General features: G+C 69.8%; 4 protein-coding genes across 7 annotated transcripts; 2 read left to right on the top strand and 2 right to left on the bottom strand.

Moving 5' to 3' along the window:
- Window positions 1-925: 925 nt before the first annotated feature.
- Window positions 926-9,017, bottom strand: LOC142088270 (glycine N-acyltransferase-like protein 3). Its single transcript, XM_075163439.1, has 5 exons — window positions 8,945-9,017; window positions 2,390-2,497; window positions 2,189-2,315; window positions 1,982-2,099; window positions 926-1,332 (listed from the first exon to the last, which is right to left on the bottom strand). Exons 2-5 carry the CDS (start codon window positions 2,480-2,482, stop codon window positions 930-932), a joined length of 741 nt encoding a protein of 246 aa, XP_075019540.1. The 5' UTR covers window positions 2,483-2,497; window positions 8,945-9,017; the 3' UTR covers window positions 926-929.
- On the top strand, window positions 4,926-6,820 carry LOC142088009 (glycine N-acyltransferase-like protein 3). Of its 2 annotated transcripts, XM_075162813.1 has the most exons (4): window positions 4,926-5,131; window positions 5,250-5,370; window positions 6,095-6,215; window positions 6,303-6,820. In XM_075162813.1, exons 2-4 carry the CDS (start codon window positions 5,250-5,252, stop codon window positions 6,721-6,723), a joined length of 663 nt encoding a protein of 220 aa, XP_075018914.1. In that variant the 5' UTR covers window positions 4,926-5,131; the 3' UTR covers window positions 6,724-6,820. The 2 variants fall into 2 exon arrangements, with proteins under 2 accessions (XP_075018914.1, XP_075018913.1); XM_075162812.1 differs by lacking the exon at window positions 4,926-5,131 and having other exon boundaries at window positions 5,196-5,370.
- On the top strand, window positions 7,392-10,010 carry POLD4 (DNA polymerase delta 4, accessory subunit). Its single transcript, XM_075163438.1, has 3 exons — window positions 7,392-7,686; window positions 7,768-7,879; window positions 8,008-10,010. The coding sequence occupies exons 1-3, from the start codon at window positions 7,497-7,499 to the stop codon at window positions 8,030-8,032; spliced, it is 327 nt and encodes a 108-aa protein (XP_075019539.1). The 5' UTR covers window positions 7,392-7,496; the 3' UTR covers window positions 8,033-10,010.
- SSH3 (slingshot protein phosphatase 3) lies at window positions 9,257-18,640 on the bottom strand. 3 transcript variants are annotated; one of them, XM_075163437.1, is made up of 14 exons: window positions 18,576-18,640; window positions 17,734-17,771; window positions 17,354-17,519; window positions 16,551-16,669; window positions 16,409-16,480; window positions 16,210-16,275; window positions 15,247-15,435; window positions 14,760-14,853; window positions 14,510-14,638; window positions 14,390-14,436; window positions 13,801-13,947; window positions 12,978-13,178; window positions 12,244-12,475; window positions 9,257-9,322 (listed from the first exon to the last, which is right to left on the bottom strand). In XM_075163437.1, exons 1-14 carry the CDS (start codon window positions 18,624-18,626, stop codon window positions 9,284-9,286), a joined length of 1,590 nt encoding a protein of 529 aa, XP_075019538.1. In that variant the 5' UTR covers window positions 18,627-18,640; the 3' UTR covers window positions 9,257-9,283. The 3 variants fall into 3 exon arrangements, with proteins under 3 accessions (XP_075019538.1, XP_075019536.1, XP_075019537.1); XM_075163435.1 differs by lacking the exon at window positions 9,257-9,322 and adding an exon at window positions 11,657-12,159; XM_075163436.1 differs by lacking the exons at window positions 9,257-9,322; window positions 15,247-15,435 and adding an exon at window positions 11,657-12,159.
- Between the last annotated feature and the right edge of the window lie 762 nt (window positions 18,641-19,402).

Below are 19,402 nucleotides of genomic sequence, written 5' to 3'. Positions count from 1 at the left end.
CACGTCCCCACCGCCTGTGCCTTGAGCCTGGGGGTGGTGCCACCACGGTGACCCCACCGCCATGCTGTGCCCACCCCACCAGTGGGGACTGTCCCCACACCCGTGGGGCTGGGGAGGGCAGCAGTCTCCTCCCCCTGCCCCACGGCAGCAATAAGCCCCACCCCCAGGGGCTCCAGAGTGGGTGCAAGCCCCGCCCACCCCTGAAAGGACCAATCCCCCCGAGCATAGGAATAAGCCCCGCCCCACCCAGCAGCAAGCCCCGCCCCAGGAGCAATAGGCTCCGCCCCTCCCCGGATGGCAATAAGCCCCACTCACCAGTCTGTGTAGCAAACCCCGCCTCCTTCCTACAACAGGCTCCGCCCCCTGTTGCCCGAGCCCCACTTCTCCCATGGTTGCCTAGCAACCCACAGGCCCCCCCCCCCGGGAGGGTGGGCGGGGCTGGAGGCGGGGCCCCAGGGCTGCTGTCCCGGTGCGTCTATGAGTATTTATTTATTGGAGATGTTATTTATTGGGGTATTTATTGCAGAAGATCTATTCTTGTATGAACGAATAAAAGCCTTTCTCCAGCGCCCCCGCCCCGCCCGCGCCACACGGCGGGGGGCCCAAGGAGCCAGTGGTGCCATCAGTAGGGGCCAGGGTGAACGGGTAGCTGCACCAGACTCTGAGCTCAGTGTGGGGGTTGGGGTGTTCCCCCTGTGGGGGGGGTGGCAGGGTGGGGAGACAGGACCCCCCCAGGCCCTGGTAACCCCATCTTATGCCCCCCCCCACCCCAGCCATGGCTTCCCTGCCCGTGGGCACCCACACTTCCATCCTTGGGTATCCTTAGCCCAGGGCACCCCTATCCTGGGGACGCCCAGCCTCCCCCAAGCACCGTTCCCCATCCCCAGTGCCCATGACCATGGGCACCCCCGTACCCCCACCCCTGGGCACTACTTGGGGGTGACAACCAGGGTGTAGAAGGTGCCGGGCTGGGGCAGGAAGCCCACGGCACGGAGAGCCCGCTGCGAGGAGGTGTTATGGGGCAGCACCCCACAATAGATGGGGAAGCCGCGAGCATGCAGCCCCCGGCCCAGGGCACCCAGCGTCACCCCGTTCAGGCCCTGCCCGCGCCAGGCGGGCAGCGTGTAGCCGTGTCTCAGGCAGCCCAGGGGGTCCAGGAGGCTCCAGGAGACGGGGCGCCCGTGGGGGCCCAGCAGGCAGGCGTTGGGCAGCCCCTGCACCAGCCCCAGCAGGAACCGCAGGCTGCGGGCATTGCCCCCGAAGCCCCACGTGGCGTTGAGCAGCGGGACGTGGGACGGGGACACGGGTGCCAGGCGCAGTCCCGGTGGCACCCTGCAATGGGGCAGAGCGGAAAGATGGGGTGGGGGGACAGGGGAATCTGCACCCCCTCCCGGTGGGGATGGCACGGGGGAGGTGCTGCAGCCTGGGATGGGATTGGGGACCCACTGTGTCACCTGGGGTTGTGACTGGGGATCCCCATGTCACCCAGGGATGTGCTCAGGGACCCCCCCATGCCACCAGGGGCTGTGCTCAGGGACCCCTGTGTCACCCAGGGATGTGCTTGGGGACCCTCATGTCACCCAGGGATGTGCTTGGGGACCCCTGTGTCACCCAGGGATGTGCTTGGGGACCCCCATGCCACCCAGGGATGTGTTTGAGGATCCCCGTGTCACCCAGGGACGTGCTCAGGGACTCCTTTGCTACCTAGGGATGACCTTGGGGACTCTCATGTTACCTGAGGATGTGCTTGGGGACCCCTGTGTCACCCAGGGATGTGCTTGGGGACCCCCACGTCACCCAGGGATGTGCTCAGGGACTCCTTTGCCACCCAGGGATGTAAATGGGGATGCCCCTGTTGCCTGGGGATGTGCTTGGGGACCCTCATTTCACCCAGGGATGTGCTTGGGGACCCCTGTGCCACCCAGGGATGTGACTGGGGCTCCCCCAGTGCCACCGTGTCCCCAGGTGCCCCCACACTCACTGCACGCGGGGCCGGGGGGGCCGGGGGCTCAGCAGCGCCTGGTACCGGTACGTCTCCAGCCGCAGCCCCTTGGCATCGGCCGCCTCGCGCATGGCCTCGTACATCCCCTCCTGCATCCCTGGGGCAGCGCCGTCAGCCCGGGCAGGGGCACGGCGGGTTGGGGGGTACCCGGGCTGACCCCCCCCCCCCCACCCATGCCAGCCTTACCCTGCATCTGGAAGGCCCGGGTCCAGCCCACCGCCTCGGTGCCCCCCAGCAGCGCCCGCCAGGCACCCTCGTCCCGGTAGTAGACCGTCAGCTGGTTGGCGTAGAAGTCCTCGGGGTCCCTGTGCTCCTGGGGTGGGGACGGGGGGTCTGAGTGTGGTCCCCCCCCGTGGTGTGTGGGGTGCTGCCAGGGTTGGGGGGTACCTCTGGACGCAGGCGGGTCAGGACAACGCCAAAATTGGGCCAGGAGTCCACCAGCACCTGGTGGGCGGCCGGGTTCCCCCGGGCCACCGTCATCACGGCCCCCAGGACCTGCAGGACAGGGTCAGCGCTGGGGGGGGCACGGGGGGCTGTGATGGGCAATGGGGCCGTGACGGGTCCCTCTGCCCCCCCCACGGTGCCCGGCTGCACCCCCGGTGCTGCCAGCCTCCGTCAGTGCGGGGGGCCTGGCCGTCATGTGGGGACCACCAGCAGCAGGGCAGGGGAGAGGGGGCAGAGGGGTCCCCAGGGTGCCTGTCACCAGCACGGCTGGGGGGGGAGCAGAGGGGTCCCCAAAGTCCCCGGTACCACCAAGGCAGGGAGGGGAAGCAGAGGGGTCCCCAGACTCCCCATGACTGGCAGGGTGGAGAGGAGGGCATGGTGGTCCCCAGGGTCCCCGTCACCAGTAGCACTGGGTGGGGAGGTCACAGGGGACCCTGAAGACCCCGTCACCAGCACGGAGAGGAGGGAGGGGACAGGGGTCCTGGGGTGCCTGGGTGACCAGCAGAGCAGCGGGAGGGAAGCAGAGGGGTCCCCAGGGCCCCTGTCACCAGCAGGGCAGGGGGGGAAAGCAGAGGGGTCCCCAGGGTCCCCGTCACCGGCAGGGCAAGGGGGGGAAGCAGAGGGGTCCCTGGGGTCCCTATCACCGGCAGGGCAGGGAGGGGAAGCAGAGGGGTCCCCGAGGTCCCTGTCACTGTCAGGGCAGGGGGGGAAGCAGAGGGGTCCCCGGGGTCCCCGTCACCGGCAGGGTGGCAGGCAGGCTCCTCCGCAGAGCCTCCTCCAGGCGCCGCAGCTGGCCCGGGCACGTCAGGATCAGCATGGCCCGGTGGCCGTGGGGCAGGCGGTGACACTGAGGATCCCGGGGCTGTGGGGCACCGGTGGCTGTGGGACAGGGTGTCCCGGCTGAGCACCCGTCCCCGGGAGGCCACAGGGTGGGCAGGGCTGGCCCCATGCCTGGTGCCCAGCGGGACGGACCCTGCCCGCTGCCCCCCGTACGGGGCCGCCCCCCCGGGCAGGGGGCACTCGCCAGCCCGTGACGGCTGGTTGTGGCCCTGGGACCTGCTGGTGTCACCGCCTGCCCCACAGAACCAGGGACCTGTTGGTGTCACCACCTGCCCCACGGTCTCCAGACGCCCACCCCACGGCCCCCGAGACCCCCCGGCCCCAGGACTGCTGTGGGGTGAGTGCTGGAGGGGCTGGGGACCACAGGGCCTCTGGTGGGGACGGGGACGGGGGACAGGGATGGGGTCCCCACCCGGGGGTCCTGTCCCCCTGTTATTGTAGGGTCTCTCGGCAGGACCATGCTGATCCTGACGTGCCCGGCCCAGCTGCAGCGCCTGGAGGGGACCCTGCGGAGGAGCCTGCCCCTCGCCCTGCCGGTGATGGGGACCCCGCTGTCACCCCCGCCCCGTGCCATGACAGGAACCCCACTGTCACCCCTGCCCCTCGCCCTGCCGGTGATGGGGACCCCGCTGTCACCCCCGCCCTGTGCCATGACAGGGACCCCACTGTCACCCCTGCCCCTCGCCCTGCCGGTGATGGGGACCCCGCTGTCATCCCCGCCCTGTGCCATGACAGGGACCCCACTGTCACCCCTGCCCCTTGCCCTGCTGGTGACAGGGACCCCACTGTCACCCCCGCCCCGTGCCATGACAGGGACCCCACTGTCACCCCTGCCCCTCGCCCTGCCGGTGATGGGGACCCCGCTGTCACCCCCGCCCTGTGCCATGACAGGGACCCCACTGTCACCCCTGCCCCTCGCCCTGCCGGTGATGGGCACCCCGCTGTCACCCCCGCCCTGTGCCATGACAGGGACCCCACTGTCACCCCTGCCCCTCGCCCTGCCGGTGATGGGGACCCCGCTGTCACCCCCGCCCTGTGCCATGACAGGGACCCCACTGTCACCCCTGCCCCTCGCCCTGCCGGTGATGGGGACCCCACTGTCACCCCTGCCCCATGCTGTGACAGGGACGCCGCTGTCACCCCTGTCTCTTGCCCCCGGTGACGGGGACCCCAGTGTCACCACCCCACCAGTGACAGTGACCCCCTGCCACCCTGTCCCCCCGCCTGCCCCCCCCCGGGTGTCCCAAGTCCAGGACTGGCTGCTCCTGGGCATCACCCAACCCTAGGGCTGGCTCCAAGCCCACCAATCCCAGCCCAGTTGGACTCTGCCCCAGCCAATTGCAGCCCAGCTTGGTTCTGAGTCAGCCAATCCCCTTCTAGGCCCATACAAGCCAGCCAATCCCCTCCCAGACCCCATACAAGCCAGCCAATCCCCTCCCAGACCCCTATACAAGCCGGCCAATCCCAACCCAGGCAGAGTTGGCAATGCAGCCAATCCCAGGCTTGCTGCCTGCCCCTCCCCACTCCAGCCACGCCCACTCCTCCTAGCCACTCCCACTTGTGGGCAGCCTGGCTTTAAGCACCGCCCCCTCTGCCTTCACCCCACCCAGCCCTATGGGGCCAGGGGGACATATTTGGGGAGGGCAGGGTGCTGCGGGGTGCGCCGGCTCGGGGAGCCCCGGGGAGCCCCAAATCTGCCCCCCTGCGCCCCCCAAGCTCTGACCCCTTTCCCCGCAGGTCTACGGGGCCGTGCTGAACATAAACCGGGGGAACCCGGGGGAGTTCGAAGTCGCGGTGGACTCGTGGCCCCACTTCGGCGCCGTGCTGGCGCGGCGCAGCGGAGAGGTGGCCGGCGGGGGACGTGGGGCATGGCGGGGGGCACAAACGGGGGCGGGGTCATGGAGTGAACACGGTGCCCTGGCATGTGCCAGCTGGGCTCAGGGCACCCATGGGTGCCCCACAGATGCCGGTGGATGACTGCTACAGGAACATGCACGCGGCGTTCTACCGGGACGTGGGTGCCTACCGGGCGCTGCTGGAGACCCCCGGCTGCCTGCGCTGGGACACCGCCTTCCACATCTTCGGTGGCCCGGGGACTGGGGGGTCCTGGGGGGCATCAGGGAGGCGCTGGGCAGCACTGCGGGCAGGGAGCATGCATGCTGTGGGTGGGAATCAGGGGTGCTGGGGAGCACTGGGAGCATGGGACACTGGGGAGAGCCATTGGTGATATGGGGGTAAGGAACTGGAGGCACTGGGAGGGACTGGTGGAAGGAAATGGGGGTGCTGGGGGACACTGGGGGCAGGCATTTGGGTGCTGAGGGCACTGGGGAGCATTGGGGGCACAACTTGGTGAGCTGGGGGGGGCCAATGGGGGTGGGGGTTTGATGGGTGCTGTCACCAGGGAGTACTGGGGCTGGACTTGGGGGTGCTGGGGGGTACTGGGGGTACGGATGGGGTTAGTGAGGGCACGAGGGTCAGGGTCCTGGGGGGCACTGGGGAGCATTGTGGCAGGATGTGGGGTGCTGGGTGACACTGGGGACAGGGATGAGGTTACTGGGGGCAGCGGGGGCCACTGGGGAGCATTGTGGTTGGACTTGCGGGTGCTGGCGGGCACTGGGGGCAGGAATTGGAGTACTGGGCACACTGGGGACAGGGATTGGGCTACTGGGGATAGAGACTGGGGTTGTGGGGAGCCCCAGGGGACACTGGGGAGGGCACAGCCAGTGTGCTGGGGTCAGAAAGGGGGCGGGGGCAGGGACAGGAATTTGGGCGTGGGGGAGCGGGGCCCCCTGACAGCGCCGTCCCCAGGGCTGCAGGACGGGGTGGCCACGGTGTCACAGGCCATCGCGGGGGCCAAGGGCGTGGAGCTGGAGGTCTCCGAGTACTACACCTACGTGCACCCCGACCCCAGCACCATACCCGAGCCCCGGTGAGCCCCCCTGCCCACCCTGCCCCTGGCCCGGTGCCGGCAGCCCCCACCACCACCCCCCCCACTGATAGCCGACCCTCGCCGCAGGCTGGACCCCGGCGTGCGGGTGGGCTCGCTGAGCCCGGTGCACGTGGATCTGCTGAACGAGACGTGGGCGTACGGGGGCAATGCGCGCAGCCGGCGATACCTGGCGGAGGTGCTGGGGCGATTCCCCAACCTCTGCCTGCAGGACGGGGCCGGGCAGCCCCTCTGCTGGTCCCTGACCGACCCCTTCGGGACGGGCACCCACGGCTACACCTTGCCTGCCCACCGTCGGCGCGGCCACATGCGAGCGGTGCTGACCCTCGCCGCTCGCCGGGCGCAGGCCCGAGGCTTCCCCACCTTCGGGTACACGGTCACGGACAACCGGCCCATGCAGCGGCTGCAGGAGGAGCTGGGCCACCAGCAACTGCCCGGGCTCTGCCGCTTCGTCCTGCACAACCCTGGGCTGGGCAGGGCTGGACCCTGACCCAACTCGGTCCCCCCGCCCTGGGGCAGGGACGTCCCCACGCTCTGGGACAAGGAAGAAAAATAAAAGCAAACCAAAGAGGAGTGTGGACTCTCTGATGGCTGCTATAGGGTTGTGTCTCTCTCCAGCAACAGTTTTCTCGCACCTGGCTCGGCGCCGGCCGTTACACCCATGACCCGGCTTGGTGGCTTGGGTGGCACAGTGTCACCGCCGAGGGACGCAGCTGTGTCCCCAGGGAGTTACCCTGTCCCTCTGTGCCAGGACATGCACCACAGCCCTGCCCCGAGCTATTCTCGGCCCCCCCAGAGAGGGATGAAAAGCCTCAGGCAAATCTGCGCCGGTGGCACCTGCAGTGTTCCCCCCTGGGACGGTGTCACCACAGTTGTGGGTCACCGGCTGTGCTTCCCGGGACGGGGGGACAGCCAGAGCGCCGTGCGGGGCAGGGGGTGACGGCTGCACGGTGTGAGTCACGGCTTAAGTCACGGGTCGTGGGGGTGACGGGGGCAGCCGGGGGGGTGACAGCGCCCGGGGTGACGGGGAGCGCCGCGGGGGTGACAGTGTCCAGGGTGACGCGGAGCGCCGCGGGGGTGACAGTGGCCGGGGTTGATGGGGACCGCCAGGAAAGGGGTGACAGCGGCCGGGCCCCCCAGACCAGCCCGGCCCCGCCGCTTCCGCCCGGCGACAGGGACGGGGCGGGGCGGCCGCCCGGTTCCCGGCAGCCGCGGGCAGGAGCGGGGCCGCCACCGCCCCCAGCCGCGCTCTCCCGCAGGACCATGGAGCAGCCCCGGCGCATCACCGACTCCTTCCCGCGGCGGCGACGATCGGTGCGAGCCCCGGGCAGGGTCAAGGGCAGGGGCTGTCCCCGGCCCGCCGTGGAGCCCCCGACGCCGCCCCCGCCGGACCTGGCCCTCCTGGAGATGCTGCGGCGCTTCGACCTCGCCTGGGAGTACGGGCCCTGCACTGGTGAGGCCCCCCGGTTCCCCCCCCGACCCCGGTCGGCCCCCTGGGTCCCCCCCGGCCCCGCTGACCCTGCCCCTCCCATAGGTATCACCCGCCTGCAGCGGTGGGAGCGGGCGCAGGCGCTGGGGCTGAGCCCCCCGGGTCCCGTCCGCGACGCCCTCCTGGAGCACCGGGACAACCCCGACGTCACCTACAGGTGGGTGCGGCATGGGGGGCACCGGGCACCCCTTCCCTCTCCCGGTGCGCCCCTCTCCTGCCCACCACCACCAACAACCAGGGGTGGGGGGCAGTGGGCACCCGCTGACCCCCCGCTGTGCCCCACAGCCTCTGGCACGAGTACACGCTCTGAGCCGCTGCACCCCACGCTGAAGAGAGGAGGGGGGCCGTGCCCGCTGCCCCTCCAGGCCTGTCCGCAGCCGTGCCGCAGCCCAGGGGCACCGGGCGGATTAAAGGCTGGTGTGAGTGAAGGTGGGGGGCTGCCGCGTGCTGTCTGTGGGGTACCCGGGGTGGGTGTAGGGCACAGGGGGAGGGCACCCCCCCCAAGAGAGCCAGGCGAGCTGTCCAGTCACACCGAGTTTAATGCCAGCCCTGGGAACACCAGGGGCCTGTGCCACCCCACGGTGCCCCCACACAATGGCCTCTGCCCCACAGATCCCCCACGGTACGGAGCAGATGGCAATCCCTCTGCCCCACAGATCCCCTTGCTGTGGGGCAGACAGGCATCGCTCTTGCCCGTAGCTCCCCTCACTATGGGGGTGCCCCTGTCCCCTTGTAGAGCCCCCCACTACAGGCAGTGCGGGGAGCCTGACCCAGGGTGGGGGGGCTCAGCTGTCCCCGTGGGGCGGCTCAGCTGTTGGCGTGGGGCAGGCGGGACACCGACCGGCAGAAGTCGCACGGTAGCGCGGTAGCTCTCAAAGAGCGGCTTCATGATGGCGCTGAACTGGGAGGGGGGCAGACCTCCAGGCTCGGCCCTCCCGCCCCTCACCCCGTGCCCCACGGCGGCGGATACGAGCCAAGGCGGAAGCAGGAGCGAGGGTGTCGAAGCTGCCCCTTCCCTGACCAGGGCTGCCCACGCCCCAGCGTAACACAAGGATGGTGGCGGCCAACAGGGCTGAAGAGCTGGGGACAAAGATGTCCCCAAGCTGGCAGGGGCATGCCATCGCCGGTCGGTCTGGGTGGGGGGCGTATTGGGACCATGGGTGGGGGCCAGAGGGGGGAAACAGGGGAGTCGAGGTGTCCCTGTGCCCACGTGTGTCCTTACCTGCACGAGCACATCCTCCACTTGTGGTACTCCCGGGTGACAGCCTGGATGTGGCACTTCCAGTACTTGTCCTCCATCGTCCCCGCCTGCAGCACACGGACACACGTCACCGCCAGTGTCCGGTGGGCACCGCCGCCCGCTCACAACGCTGCCGAGGGGGCGGCGGGCTCAGCGCCTGTGGCCCGTGGCCCAGTGGGGCACTGCCTCGTCCCACGCAGAAGCCCTCGGCGTGACGTGCCACAGCACCCCACGGGAGCTGCAGTCCTCCCGGGGATTTGGGGGGGGCTGCAGGGGCTCACCTCTGGACCTCAGCGCTCCTGTCCCCAGCCTCCAGCGGCATCACGAAGTTGCAGGCGGGATTTCTTCTCTTCTCCACATCTGTGGGGAGAAGGGAAAAGGGCCGATTTCGCTGCTCTCCTCTCCCACGCCTGGACCGTCCCACCCTGGCAGGCACCGATGCACCCCAGGGCTTGGGAGAAAAGGGATGGGTGGACGCTAGCAAAGCCACCCATTTCTAGGTAACCACACCTGGAGTCCCGTATAAAGCTGAGGTTACCTAGGTAATAATAGCAAAAACATCAAATTTGGGAACGGATGAAACAAAACTGGGACCCATGGAGAAAAATTAATTAGGAGCAGGCTGTTTGGGTGGAAAAAGGAAGGTGGAAGGGTAGCAAGAAGGGCCCAGAAATGGAAAAAAATGGAGAATAAGGTATAAAATCAGATAAAGGTCAGCACAGGGGGGATTTTTTGATATTAGGGGTGCAGATCATAGTGCTGTTGACCTGCAGAGCCAGGTCTGGCAGGCGCAGCCCCCCCAGGCCATCGGGACCTTCCCCCCCCAGACGGTGGGGAGGGAAGAGTGACAGAGCTGTCGTTCAACAGCAGACCTGTGGGATTCATAAGATTAAGAGCTGTAATTAGTAGCTTTGCTGTGTGCAGAATCATTTAATTATAAATTAATAATAGGATGTGTTTGTTAATTATTTAGCTTATTGATTACTTAATTTATTAGCTTTCTAGTAGTTTGTTGCTTAATCAATAAAATGAATCTCTTATATCCCAAGCCTGTAATTGAGCGATGGAGAGCCAGACCCGGCAGTAACCCCGGCCGAGTCCTGGGAGGGGACAGGGTGGGGTGGCGTGGGGACGGGGTGGGGGCCACCCGCAGCGCCGGGCCCACTCACACTGCAGGTGCCAAGCCCTTGTTGTTCAGCCAGACCTTGTCCCACTGTAGGAGCTTCAGGCCCTTGAATGTCTTCTGCTTGCGGGACATGATTTGCCCGCTGGGAAAAGGACAGAGGCATTTAGGGTGCGCACCCCCCAGAGGTAAGCGCCCTGCACCCAGCCAGCCCAGCATTGCGCCCACCAGGGCCCTAGGTGGGGGGTCCAAGGAGGGGGAGCTCTCCGGACCTCACCCTGCTTTCTCTGCCATAACTCCCTCCAGGTCCAGCATCGTGCCACAGTCCCGCTGTACCCGTTGGCTGTCGACACCATGGCCAAACTCCCTCTGCCCTTGGGCACGTGCCAGCGGGGGGGCCTGCAGGGCCACTCCGCACTGATGATGCCCTCCTGGCCTGTCTGGCAGCAACCCCAAGCCGCGGCAAAGTGAGGAAAGGCTTCAAGAAGAAACAGGGGCTGCCTTATCTCCAAAAGCACAGGCAGGAGGTCCTGCACAGCCCACGGCAGTGCTGTGGCCCCTTGCTCCACCCCACGCCCCCCCATGGGAAAGGGGTCTGAAGAATCTGGCGGCACTTCCCCCCCACCCTAGGGCCCAGCTTGCTGCCGTGCCCGGCTCCTCTGCTGTGATCGCCCCGCACTGCCCCTTCCACAGCGGCGGCTGCGAGACGTGACTGACGGAGCAGAGCAAAGGTCGGGGTGCTGGCAGAGCCCAGCGGCGCGAGGCTCTTGCTCAAGTCGGGTTTTTCCTGGTGGGCCGCAAGCCAGCGAGGGAGGGCTCTGGCCACACTCCAGCAGCTCTTTGAGTGCAGAGTCCCAACGCGGTGGGTGCCCTGGGGTGGGTGGGGGGAAGACTCTGGGACGGCTCCCCCCCCCCCAGAGCAACGGCCTCAGAGCAGGCTGCAGTCAGGCCGCCTTGCCTCAACCCAGGCCCTGCCAGCCAGAGGCGATGTGTGACCTTCTAGCTCCGTGTGGGCCCCCCCCTGCCGCCTCCCCAGCGCCCGGCCTGCCCCGCCGCTACGGCCACAGCGGGCTGCCGGCTCCCTGCCCCGCTTCACTCCTCCGCTGCCGGCCCCCGGGCCTGCCCCGGTCCCGAGGCGCGGCCTAGGCCGCTGGGGCTGAGGCAGGCCTGCGCCCGACTCCCATAGCAACCAGGAAGGAGCCCGGCACGCATGCGCAACTTCCCGCCCCTGCGCGCAGGGGATGCTGGGGGTTGTAGTTCCCTTCCCGCTCCACAGCGCATGCCCGTCCCCACTTCCCCACTGGACAAGATGGCGCCTGAGCTCCGTGCCGCCCGCGGGGCCGGGTCCCCGTGTCCCGCGGTGCGCGGCGGCAGGGCGGGCTGCGGGGCGCCGGCACTCCCGCCCCTGCTGACCCGGGTCCCGGAGGTCACACCCAACTCCCCCTCCCCGCACGCAAGGGGCGTGTCCCTACAGCCCACGTGTTCACTCTGGTCCCTACTGATGGCACTGGCCGATGTCCGCCCCCCACGCCTGTCCCCACCGCCCACGGGCAGGACCCACGCCAGGGGCAGCCGTTTCCACTCTTTATTCTCAGTGCTGGCGGTGAGAAGTGGCAGTGGGGCCCTGTGCGTGGGGGGACAAGGCAGGGCCACCTCCGTCCCCCAAAGTGCAGGCAGTGTGTGTGGAGGGGGGCGTGCCGGCTCCCTGGCCACGCCTCCAGCAGGACTAGGCTCCGCCCCTTCCCCCATAGTGCCACGGCGGCGGGGGTGCTCTGCCCCGTACCCCCCCCCAGGGTTAGGGGGCAGGGGGCGGGGTGGAGGGGAGGTGAGGGGCGGGGTCAGCACTGGGGGTGGGGTCAGAGGCAGGGGTGGGGCAGGAGGCGGGGTCACAACTGGTGGCAGATGGGGCGTGGCCGTCTGCGGGGGCGTGGCCGTCCATGGGGGCGTGGTCACAGGCGGGCTCGGAGCCGCCGTCCAGGCTGGCCTGGCGCGGCACACGGCGGGGCCGGGAAGAGGGCCGTGCCCCCGGGGGGACACCCCCCGGCCCCCCCGGTGCCTCCGCGGCCGCGAACCCCTGCGGGGGAGACACAGGAGGGCTCAGCCAGCGCCGCGGCCCCGCGGCCCGGCCCCCCCCACCCCGCCCCTGCCCCGCGCTCACCTCCCCGGCGAGGGGCTCCCCCGGCAGCTCGGGGGGCTCGGGGGACTCCAGCTGGCTGATGCTCCGCATGACGGCGCAGAGGGAGATGCGGGGGCGCCGGGAGGCCCCCAGCAGCCCCGGCCCTCTCGCCTCCTCAGGGGGCTGCGGGGAGGGGGCCGGGGACAGGCCCCCCTCCTCCTCGGGCTGGGGCACCCGCTCCGCCGCCTTGGGCTCCCAGAGGCTGCTGTGCCGGCTGCCGCACACCTGCCGTCAGCGGCTGGCCCCGCCCCGCGCGGGGAGCCACGCCCCTTCTGCGTCGGGGCGGGGCTCCCACAGACTCCGCCTCCACAGCCATAGCATCAAAGAGTGGGGCACCCAGCTCCACCAAAACCCACCCTGCCCACCAGGGTGTGGCCATAGAAGCCCCACCCACTCTGTGCAGGAGGGGCGTGGTCATGGCAGGCTCCACCTGCAATGTCTGAGGGGCGTGGTCATGGCAGCCCCCCACCTGCCATGCCAGAGGGGCGTGGTCATAACAGGCTCCACCCATCCCGGATGGGGTGTGGCCATGGCAGGCTCCACCCACCATCCCCCAAGGGGTGTGGCCATGGCAGGCTCCACCCACACTGCCCAAGAGGTCGTGGTCAAAGCAGGCCCTGTCCTGCCTCAGGGGGTGTGGTCACAACAGGCCCCGCCCTCTCCTGCCCAAAGGGGCGTGGTTACACCAGACCCCACCCACCCCTTGCCCCACCCACCTGGCGTGCAGGATGCCCTGGTAGAAGTCGAGCTGGCGCATGAAGCCGGGGTTGGGCAGGACGCCGGGGCGGCAGTGCCGGACGTGCCGCAGCGCCCGCTCCAGGGGCCACCCGAACTCCTTCATGGCGTAGGCCAGCACCGTGGCCGCCGAGCGGCTCAGCCCCATGCGGCAGTGCACCAGCGCCCGGCCCCCGCCGGCCCTGCGGCACCCGCCCGCGCTGCCACCGAGCTCCTGGGGCTCCCCGTGTGTCCCCAGCCACCCCGCTGTCCCTGGGCACCCTGTGCCCCAGGGCTCCCCTGCCCCAGGGCTACCACTGTCCCCAGGGCATCCGTGCCCCAGGGCTCCCCATGTCCCCAGGGCTCCCCATGTCCCCAAGGACTCCATGTCCCCAGGGCTCCCCGTGTCCCCAAGGACCCCACATCCCAGTGCTCCCTGTGTTCCCAGGGGCTCCCCGTGTCCCCAAAGACCCCATGTCCCCAGTGCTCCCCATGTCCCCAGGGACCCCACACCCCCGGGCTCCCTGGCCCCCATGTCTCCCAGTGTCCATGGAGACCCAATGCCCCAGAGCTCCCCAGCTCCCAGTGCTCCCAGTGTCCCCAGGGCTCCCAGTGCCCCAATGTCCCCCAGCACCTTAGTCATCAAGACAACCCCCATACTCCCCTGTCTCCCCAGGTACCCCCTCCACATCCCCCCACCAACCTGCCCCTGGCTCCAGCCCCTGCCCCTCCATGCCCCCCATACCCTGTGCCCCCCTCCTGTGCCCCCGATGGCCCCCGCCCCGCTGTGCCCCTGTGCCCCGGGGCTGCCCTGGCCCCACTGACCGGACGCGGGAGAGGAAGAGGAAGGTGTCGTTCCAGTGGGGCAGGAGCTGGGCCGTCTCCTCGTCGTACACCCGCACATTCATGTAGGTGAACAGCGCCGGGAAGAAGTTGTCGATCTCCCGCGCCACGTTCAGGATGTGGGTGACCCTGCGGTGCCGCGGGCAGGGGGCATAGCCGGCACGCAGCGTTGGGGCTCTGCCTGTGCTCTCTGGGGTGCCCCACAGTGCCCCATGCCCACCCCACCGCGGTGCCACAGCCCTGCTGCACCCACCCTGCCAAGTGTCCGTGATGACCCCATGACCACCCTGCAGGGTGCCCTACAAAGACCCCATGCCCACCCCAATGGGTGTCCCATGATGACCCCATGCCCACCCCACCAGGCCATCTCATGATGACCTCATACCTGTACCACCATGACACCCCGTGGTGCCCTATGCCCATCCCACCATGGCACCTCATGATGACCCCATACCCACCCTGCTGGGGCACCTCATGATGACCATGTGCCCACCCCACCATGACACCCCACAATGGCCCTGTGCCACCCCGCTGTGCCACCCCAGCTGGCCCCGTGCCACTCCACGCTCACCGGTTCTGCTGCAGCTCCTCCAGATTGGCCGCGTTCCACTCGGAGCCCTGCGTGGCGGCAGTGGTGAGGGGTGTGGACGGCCCCGCCCGCCCCGCCCACCCCGCCCGCCCCGCTGCCCACCAGGTAGAGGTGCGGGAAGACGCGGGAGGGCCGATCCATCTGTGCCAGCACCAGCAGCATCTCGTTGTCGATGAAGTCCTTGTGCCGGGCCAGGCTGTGCCCCGTGCGCCGCTCCAGCTCCTCCCGCACCTGGGCACCGCCGCGGGGTGAGGGATGGCCCCGTGCCTGCCTGCCCCTGCCCGCCCCTGCCTGCTCCTGCCCGCCAGCCAGGCCCTCGGCCCACCAGGAGCACCCGCCTGGTGGCACCCACCTCCTTGGAGGTGACGCTCTCCAGGTCAGCGCTGGCCATCACGTCCCGCAGCAGCGCCCGCACCGCCTGCTCCGACAGCTCCGGCGCCGCCGGCCTGGCACCCGCATCACCGCGTCACCGGTGGCAGCGCTCACCTGCCCCGCCCAGGCTCCGCCCTGCCCAGACCCCGCCTCCGCTGCTCCCAAGCCCCCCCCCCCAGTGCAAGCCCCACCTCCCCATGACCCTCCCCAGACTGGAAGCTCCACCCAGTTCCTTTAAGCTCCACCCCTCATCCAGACAATCCCCACCCCCTCCATTAGCCACACCCTAAACCCAGACCCCGCCCCTCAGCACAAGCCCCTCCTTCCTAGCAGCACCCCACCCTCACAGCCCCACCCCTTTACCACAAGCCCCGCCCCCCTGCCCCCTCCCCCCAGCTCCTCCAGCCCAGGAGCGGTGCTGATTGGCCAGCAGGCTGGGAGGGGTGGGGCGGGGGGGCGGGGCATACCGGAGGGGCAGAGGCGAGGCGGGGCGCACGGACTCGAGGTCGGCCATGGCCAGCCACTCGTTGAGGCAGCTCTGCTCCGAGGCCAGCGCCTCCGCGTAGCCGCCGGCCCAGGCCAGCGCCGGGCCCCCGGGGATGTGCCCGCCGCGGGCCGCCTCCTCGCAGGCGCGGTGCAGCTCCTGCAGCACGGCCCTGCCGCACACCACCTGCCACCACCGCACCCAGCACCGCCCCGGCACCGCCCGCCGCTCCTCCCTGCCACCACGGCCAGGGCACCCCTGGCGTCCCCCTGCACCCCGGCTTGGCTCCCCCCAGCATGTGGGTGCCACCTCCCCTCTCCCAGGCGTGCACAGCCTGTGGGGGGCCCGTGGCCATGCCCAAACCCTCCCCACACCCCCACTTCCCGTGGCTGTGCCCAGGTGCCCGTGGTGGTGCCCGTATGTCCATGTCCTGGCTGTGCCCGTGGTGGTGCCCGCATCTCCCGTGCCCATGGTGGTACCCACGTCCCCTGTGCCCACAGCAGTGACCATGTCCCCCATGAGCATGGCGGTACCCACATCCCCTGTGCCCACGGTAGTGCCACATCCCCCGTGCCCATGGTGGCACACACGTCCCCTGTGCCCACAGCAGTGCCCACATCCCCCGTGCCCATGGTGATGCCCACATCTCCCATGCCCATGGTGGTACACACGTCCCCTGTGCCCGCAGCAGTGCCCACGTCCCCCATGCCCAGGGTGGTGCCCACATCCCCCGTGCCCATGGTGGTGCCCATGTCCCCTGTGCCCACAGCAGTGCCCACGTCCCCTGTGCCCATGGTCGTGTCCACATCTCCCATGCCCATGGTGGTACCCACATCTCCCATGTCCATGGTGGTACCCACGTCCCCCGTGCCCACAGCAGTGCCCATGTCCCCCGTGCCCACGATGGTGCCCACGTCCCCCACGGACACACCCTGGGCGCGCTCACCACATGGTCTGGACAGAGATGGGCTTGAAGATGCGGGTCTGTCCCCCAGACGTCACGCTGAACCCCCTGGGCACCGCAGGGAGATATGGGGGTCGGGGTGGGCACCCCAGCCCTGCCCCTCCCCACGGGCCACACCCGATCCCGTGAGCCCCACCCTCATAAGCCCCTCCCCTTCCCAGAAGCCCCGCCTACCCCTTACCCATCGCCGTCGAGGAAGACCTGGGTGTCACTCCAGAGGGGCAGCACCATGCCCAGGGTGCAGCGGGCGGCCCTGGGAGGGGCAGAGGTCAGGGGGTGTGTGTCCCCCACACCAGTGTCCCCCCCCCCCATGGCCTGCTCACCCCTCGTGGGCGAAGTCCACGCCCAGCAGCGCCGTCTGCCCCTCGGCTCCCGCCTCCTCGGGCCGCACCACCAGCAGGTACCGGACCCGCCGCGGCCGCGCCGACTCCAGCCGCACCGCCTGGGGGTGGGGGGCGCATGAGGGGTGACCCCTGCACCCCGGGGGCAGCGCTGCGGATCTGTCCCCCAGTGTCCCCAGTGCCCGGGGAGGAGCATCAAGCACACTGGGGCACAGGCTGGGCTGTATCCTATCCCCATCCCGTCTTCATCCCATCCCATTCCATCCCTATCCCGTCCTGTCCCATCCCATCCCATCCCCATTCTGTCCTCATCCCATCCTGTCCCATTCCCACACCCTTCCTGTCCCCATCCTCATCCCCTCCCATCCCATCCCCATCCTGTCCCCATCCCTATCCCGTCCTCATACCCATCCTCTCCCCATCCCCGTCCCCATCCCCGTGCTGTCCCCATCCATATCCCGTTCCCATACCCTTCCCATCCCTGTCCCCATCTCTGTCCTGTCCCCATACTCCTCCTGTCCCCATCCTTGTCCCCATCCCCGTCCTGTCCCCATCCCCATCCTGTCCCCATCCCCATCCTGTCCCCATCCCTGTCCCTATCCCCGTCCTGTCCCCATCCCCATCCCATCCCATCCTGTCCCATCCATATCCCATTCCCACCCCCATCCTGTCCCCATCCCTGTCCCCATCCCCATCCCATTCCACCTCTCACTGTCCCCATCTCATCTCCATCCCCATCACTGTCACCGTCCCCATCCCCGTCCCCGGGGGTGGCCGTGCCCTACCAGCCGGATGGCGTCCTGGGGACGCAGCAGCTGCATCATGAGCTGCAGGTGCTGCTCCTGCCGCCCCGGGGCCTGGCCAGGGGGTGCAGCCGGGGGGGGCTCGGCCGCCAGCGGCTCCTCCGCGGGCAGCAGCAGGGCGGCCCCCTTGACCATGACGAAGCTCTGCCTGGGGGGCAGGAGGGCCCTGAGTGGGATGCGGGTACCCCCAGAGCGCTCCCCCGAGGGGGGAGAAGCTGGGGGGCTGGGGTACCATAGGGAGGGCAGGAAATGCTGCTCCTCAGGGTGTAGCCGTGTCCCGTCCCCACCCCAGTGACCCGTGTCCCCCGTGTCCCCCGTGTCCCCCGCGTCTCCCGTCCCGTGGCTTTGGAGCCCCTTCTCACCGCCGCTGCAGCTGGCCGCGCCTGGGTGCATCTTCCTCCTGCAAAGCGGGGGGGGGGGCAGTACCCCCCGGGGAGCATGACCCCGGGGCACGGACCATGCCCGGGCGGTCCGGCAAGCACCCCTGGCACGTCCCGCCTGGGCACTGTGGCCCAGGGTCACCCTGCCAAACTCACCCCCCCCCAGCAGCATGGGGCATTGGCAGGGCCCCATGGGGGAGCGTGGGGGCCCAGGGAGGGGTCCCGCTGGGGAAGGATATCCCTTGGGATCGGCCCTGGGATGCCGGGGGGTCCTGTCCCTGTGGCCCCCCCGGCTGAGTGCTGCCCAGGGGGGAAGTGCTTGCAGGGGGGCCCTGGGCTGTGCACCCAGATAAGGCCCAGTGGTTACTGGAGGCGGCAGGGGGCAGGGGCACTGGGAGCCACTGGGACAGCGAAAGTACTGGGAGCACTGGGGACAGTGGGAGCAACTGCGGGACAACCGCCCTCCCCTACTCCCCCCCACCCCTCCCTAACTACAGGGCAAATCCCAGCCGGGAGCAGAGGGGACCCCAACGTGTGCTAGGGGCAACTGGGCTCCCAGTAACCTCCCACCGGGAGCGACCGGGATAAGCCTGCACCGGGAGCGACCGGGGCGGCTTTTCCCCGCCGCGCTGGGAGCAGCCGGGACAGCCCGTACCCCCCTCCGGGAGCCCCCGGGACAACCGCGTTTCCTACCGGAGCGCCCGGGCGAGCCGGGACCGCCCGCCCGCCCCCGCCGCCGGCAGCCGCTCCCCGCTCCCGGCAGCACCCGGCGGCGCCGGGCCGGCCCTGCCCCGATCCCGGGCCCGTCCCCGTCCCGCACTCACCGCGGGGCCCCCGGCGGAGCCCGCCGCCCGCCGCACGGTGACCAGCGCCATGCCCCGCCGCGCCGCCCCGCCGCACCAGGAAGCGCCGCCGCCGCTGCCCCGCCCGGACGGGAGCGGGCACGGGCACGGCCCGGCCTGCAGCGGGACAGGCCACCCCCCCCGCCCCGGCACCACCGGACCGGGAGCCCCCAGACCGCCCTCCCCGGGAGCGGGGCCTCCCCGAGGTCCCCGGTGCCCGGGAGCCCCCCGGCAGCTTTCCCCGGTGCTTCCCCGGGACCCCCATCCGTGTTGCCCCGGGACCCCCCAGCATCTGCTCCCCCCGGGTCCCCAGCAGGCAGGAACTCCCCGAAGGTCCCCAGCACCTGGGACCCCCCAGGTCCCCAGCAGGCAGGAACCCGCTGAGGGTCCCCAATACCTGGGACCCCCCAGGTCCCGAGCAGGCAGGAACCCGCTGAGGGTCCCCAATACCTGGGACCCCCCAGGTCCCCAGCAGGCAGGAACCGCCTGAGGGTCCCCAGCACCTGGGACTCCCCCTCCCTGGAGCCCCTCACCCTGGCACTGCTCCAGGTCCCCTGGCCGTGCCCCCGTGGGTGCCAGCCCCCTGCCTCAGCACTGCGCCCAGGAACCCTCACCCCCACCCCGGGAGCGGGGCACCCCAGTCCACCCCAGACCGGACCCCTGGGACCCCCCCAAGCCCTTTGTCACCCCGTGGCTCAGCAGTGGGTCCCCAGCCAAGCACCCCCTCCCTGGGCAGGGGTCTCCCCAAGAAGTATAAATCGAATAACTTAAGCCCAGGGCACGGAATGGGGGCACAAGGGAAGATTTGG

This window comes from Calonectris borealis, chromosome 14, assembly GCF_964195595.1.
Source record: "Calonectris borealis chromosome 14, bCalBor7.hap1.2, whole genome shotgun sequence".
Classification (NCBI taxonomy): Eukaryota; Metazoa; Chordata; class Aves; order Procellariiformes; family Procellariidae; genus Calonectris; species Calonectris borealis.
This window is presented reverse-complemented; position numbering and strand designations above follow the sequence as displayed.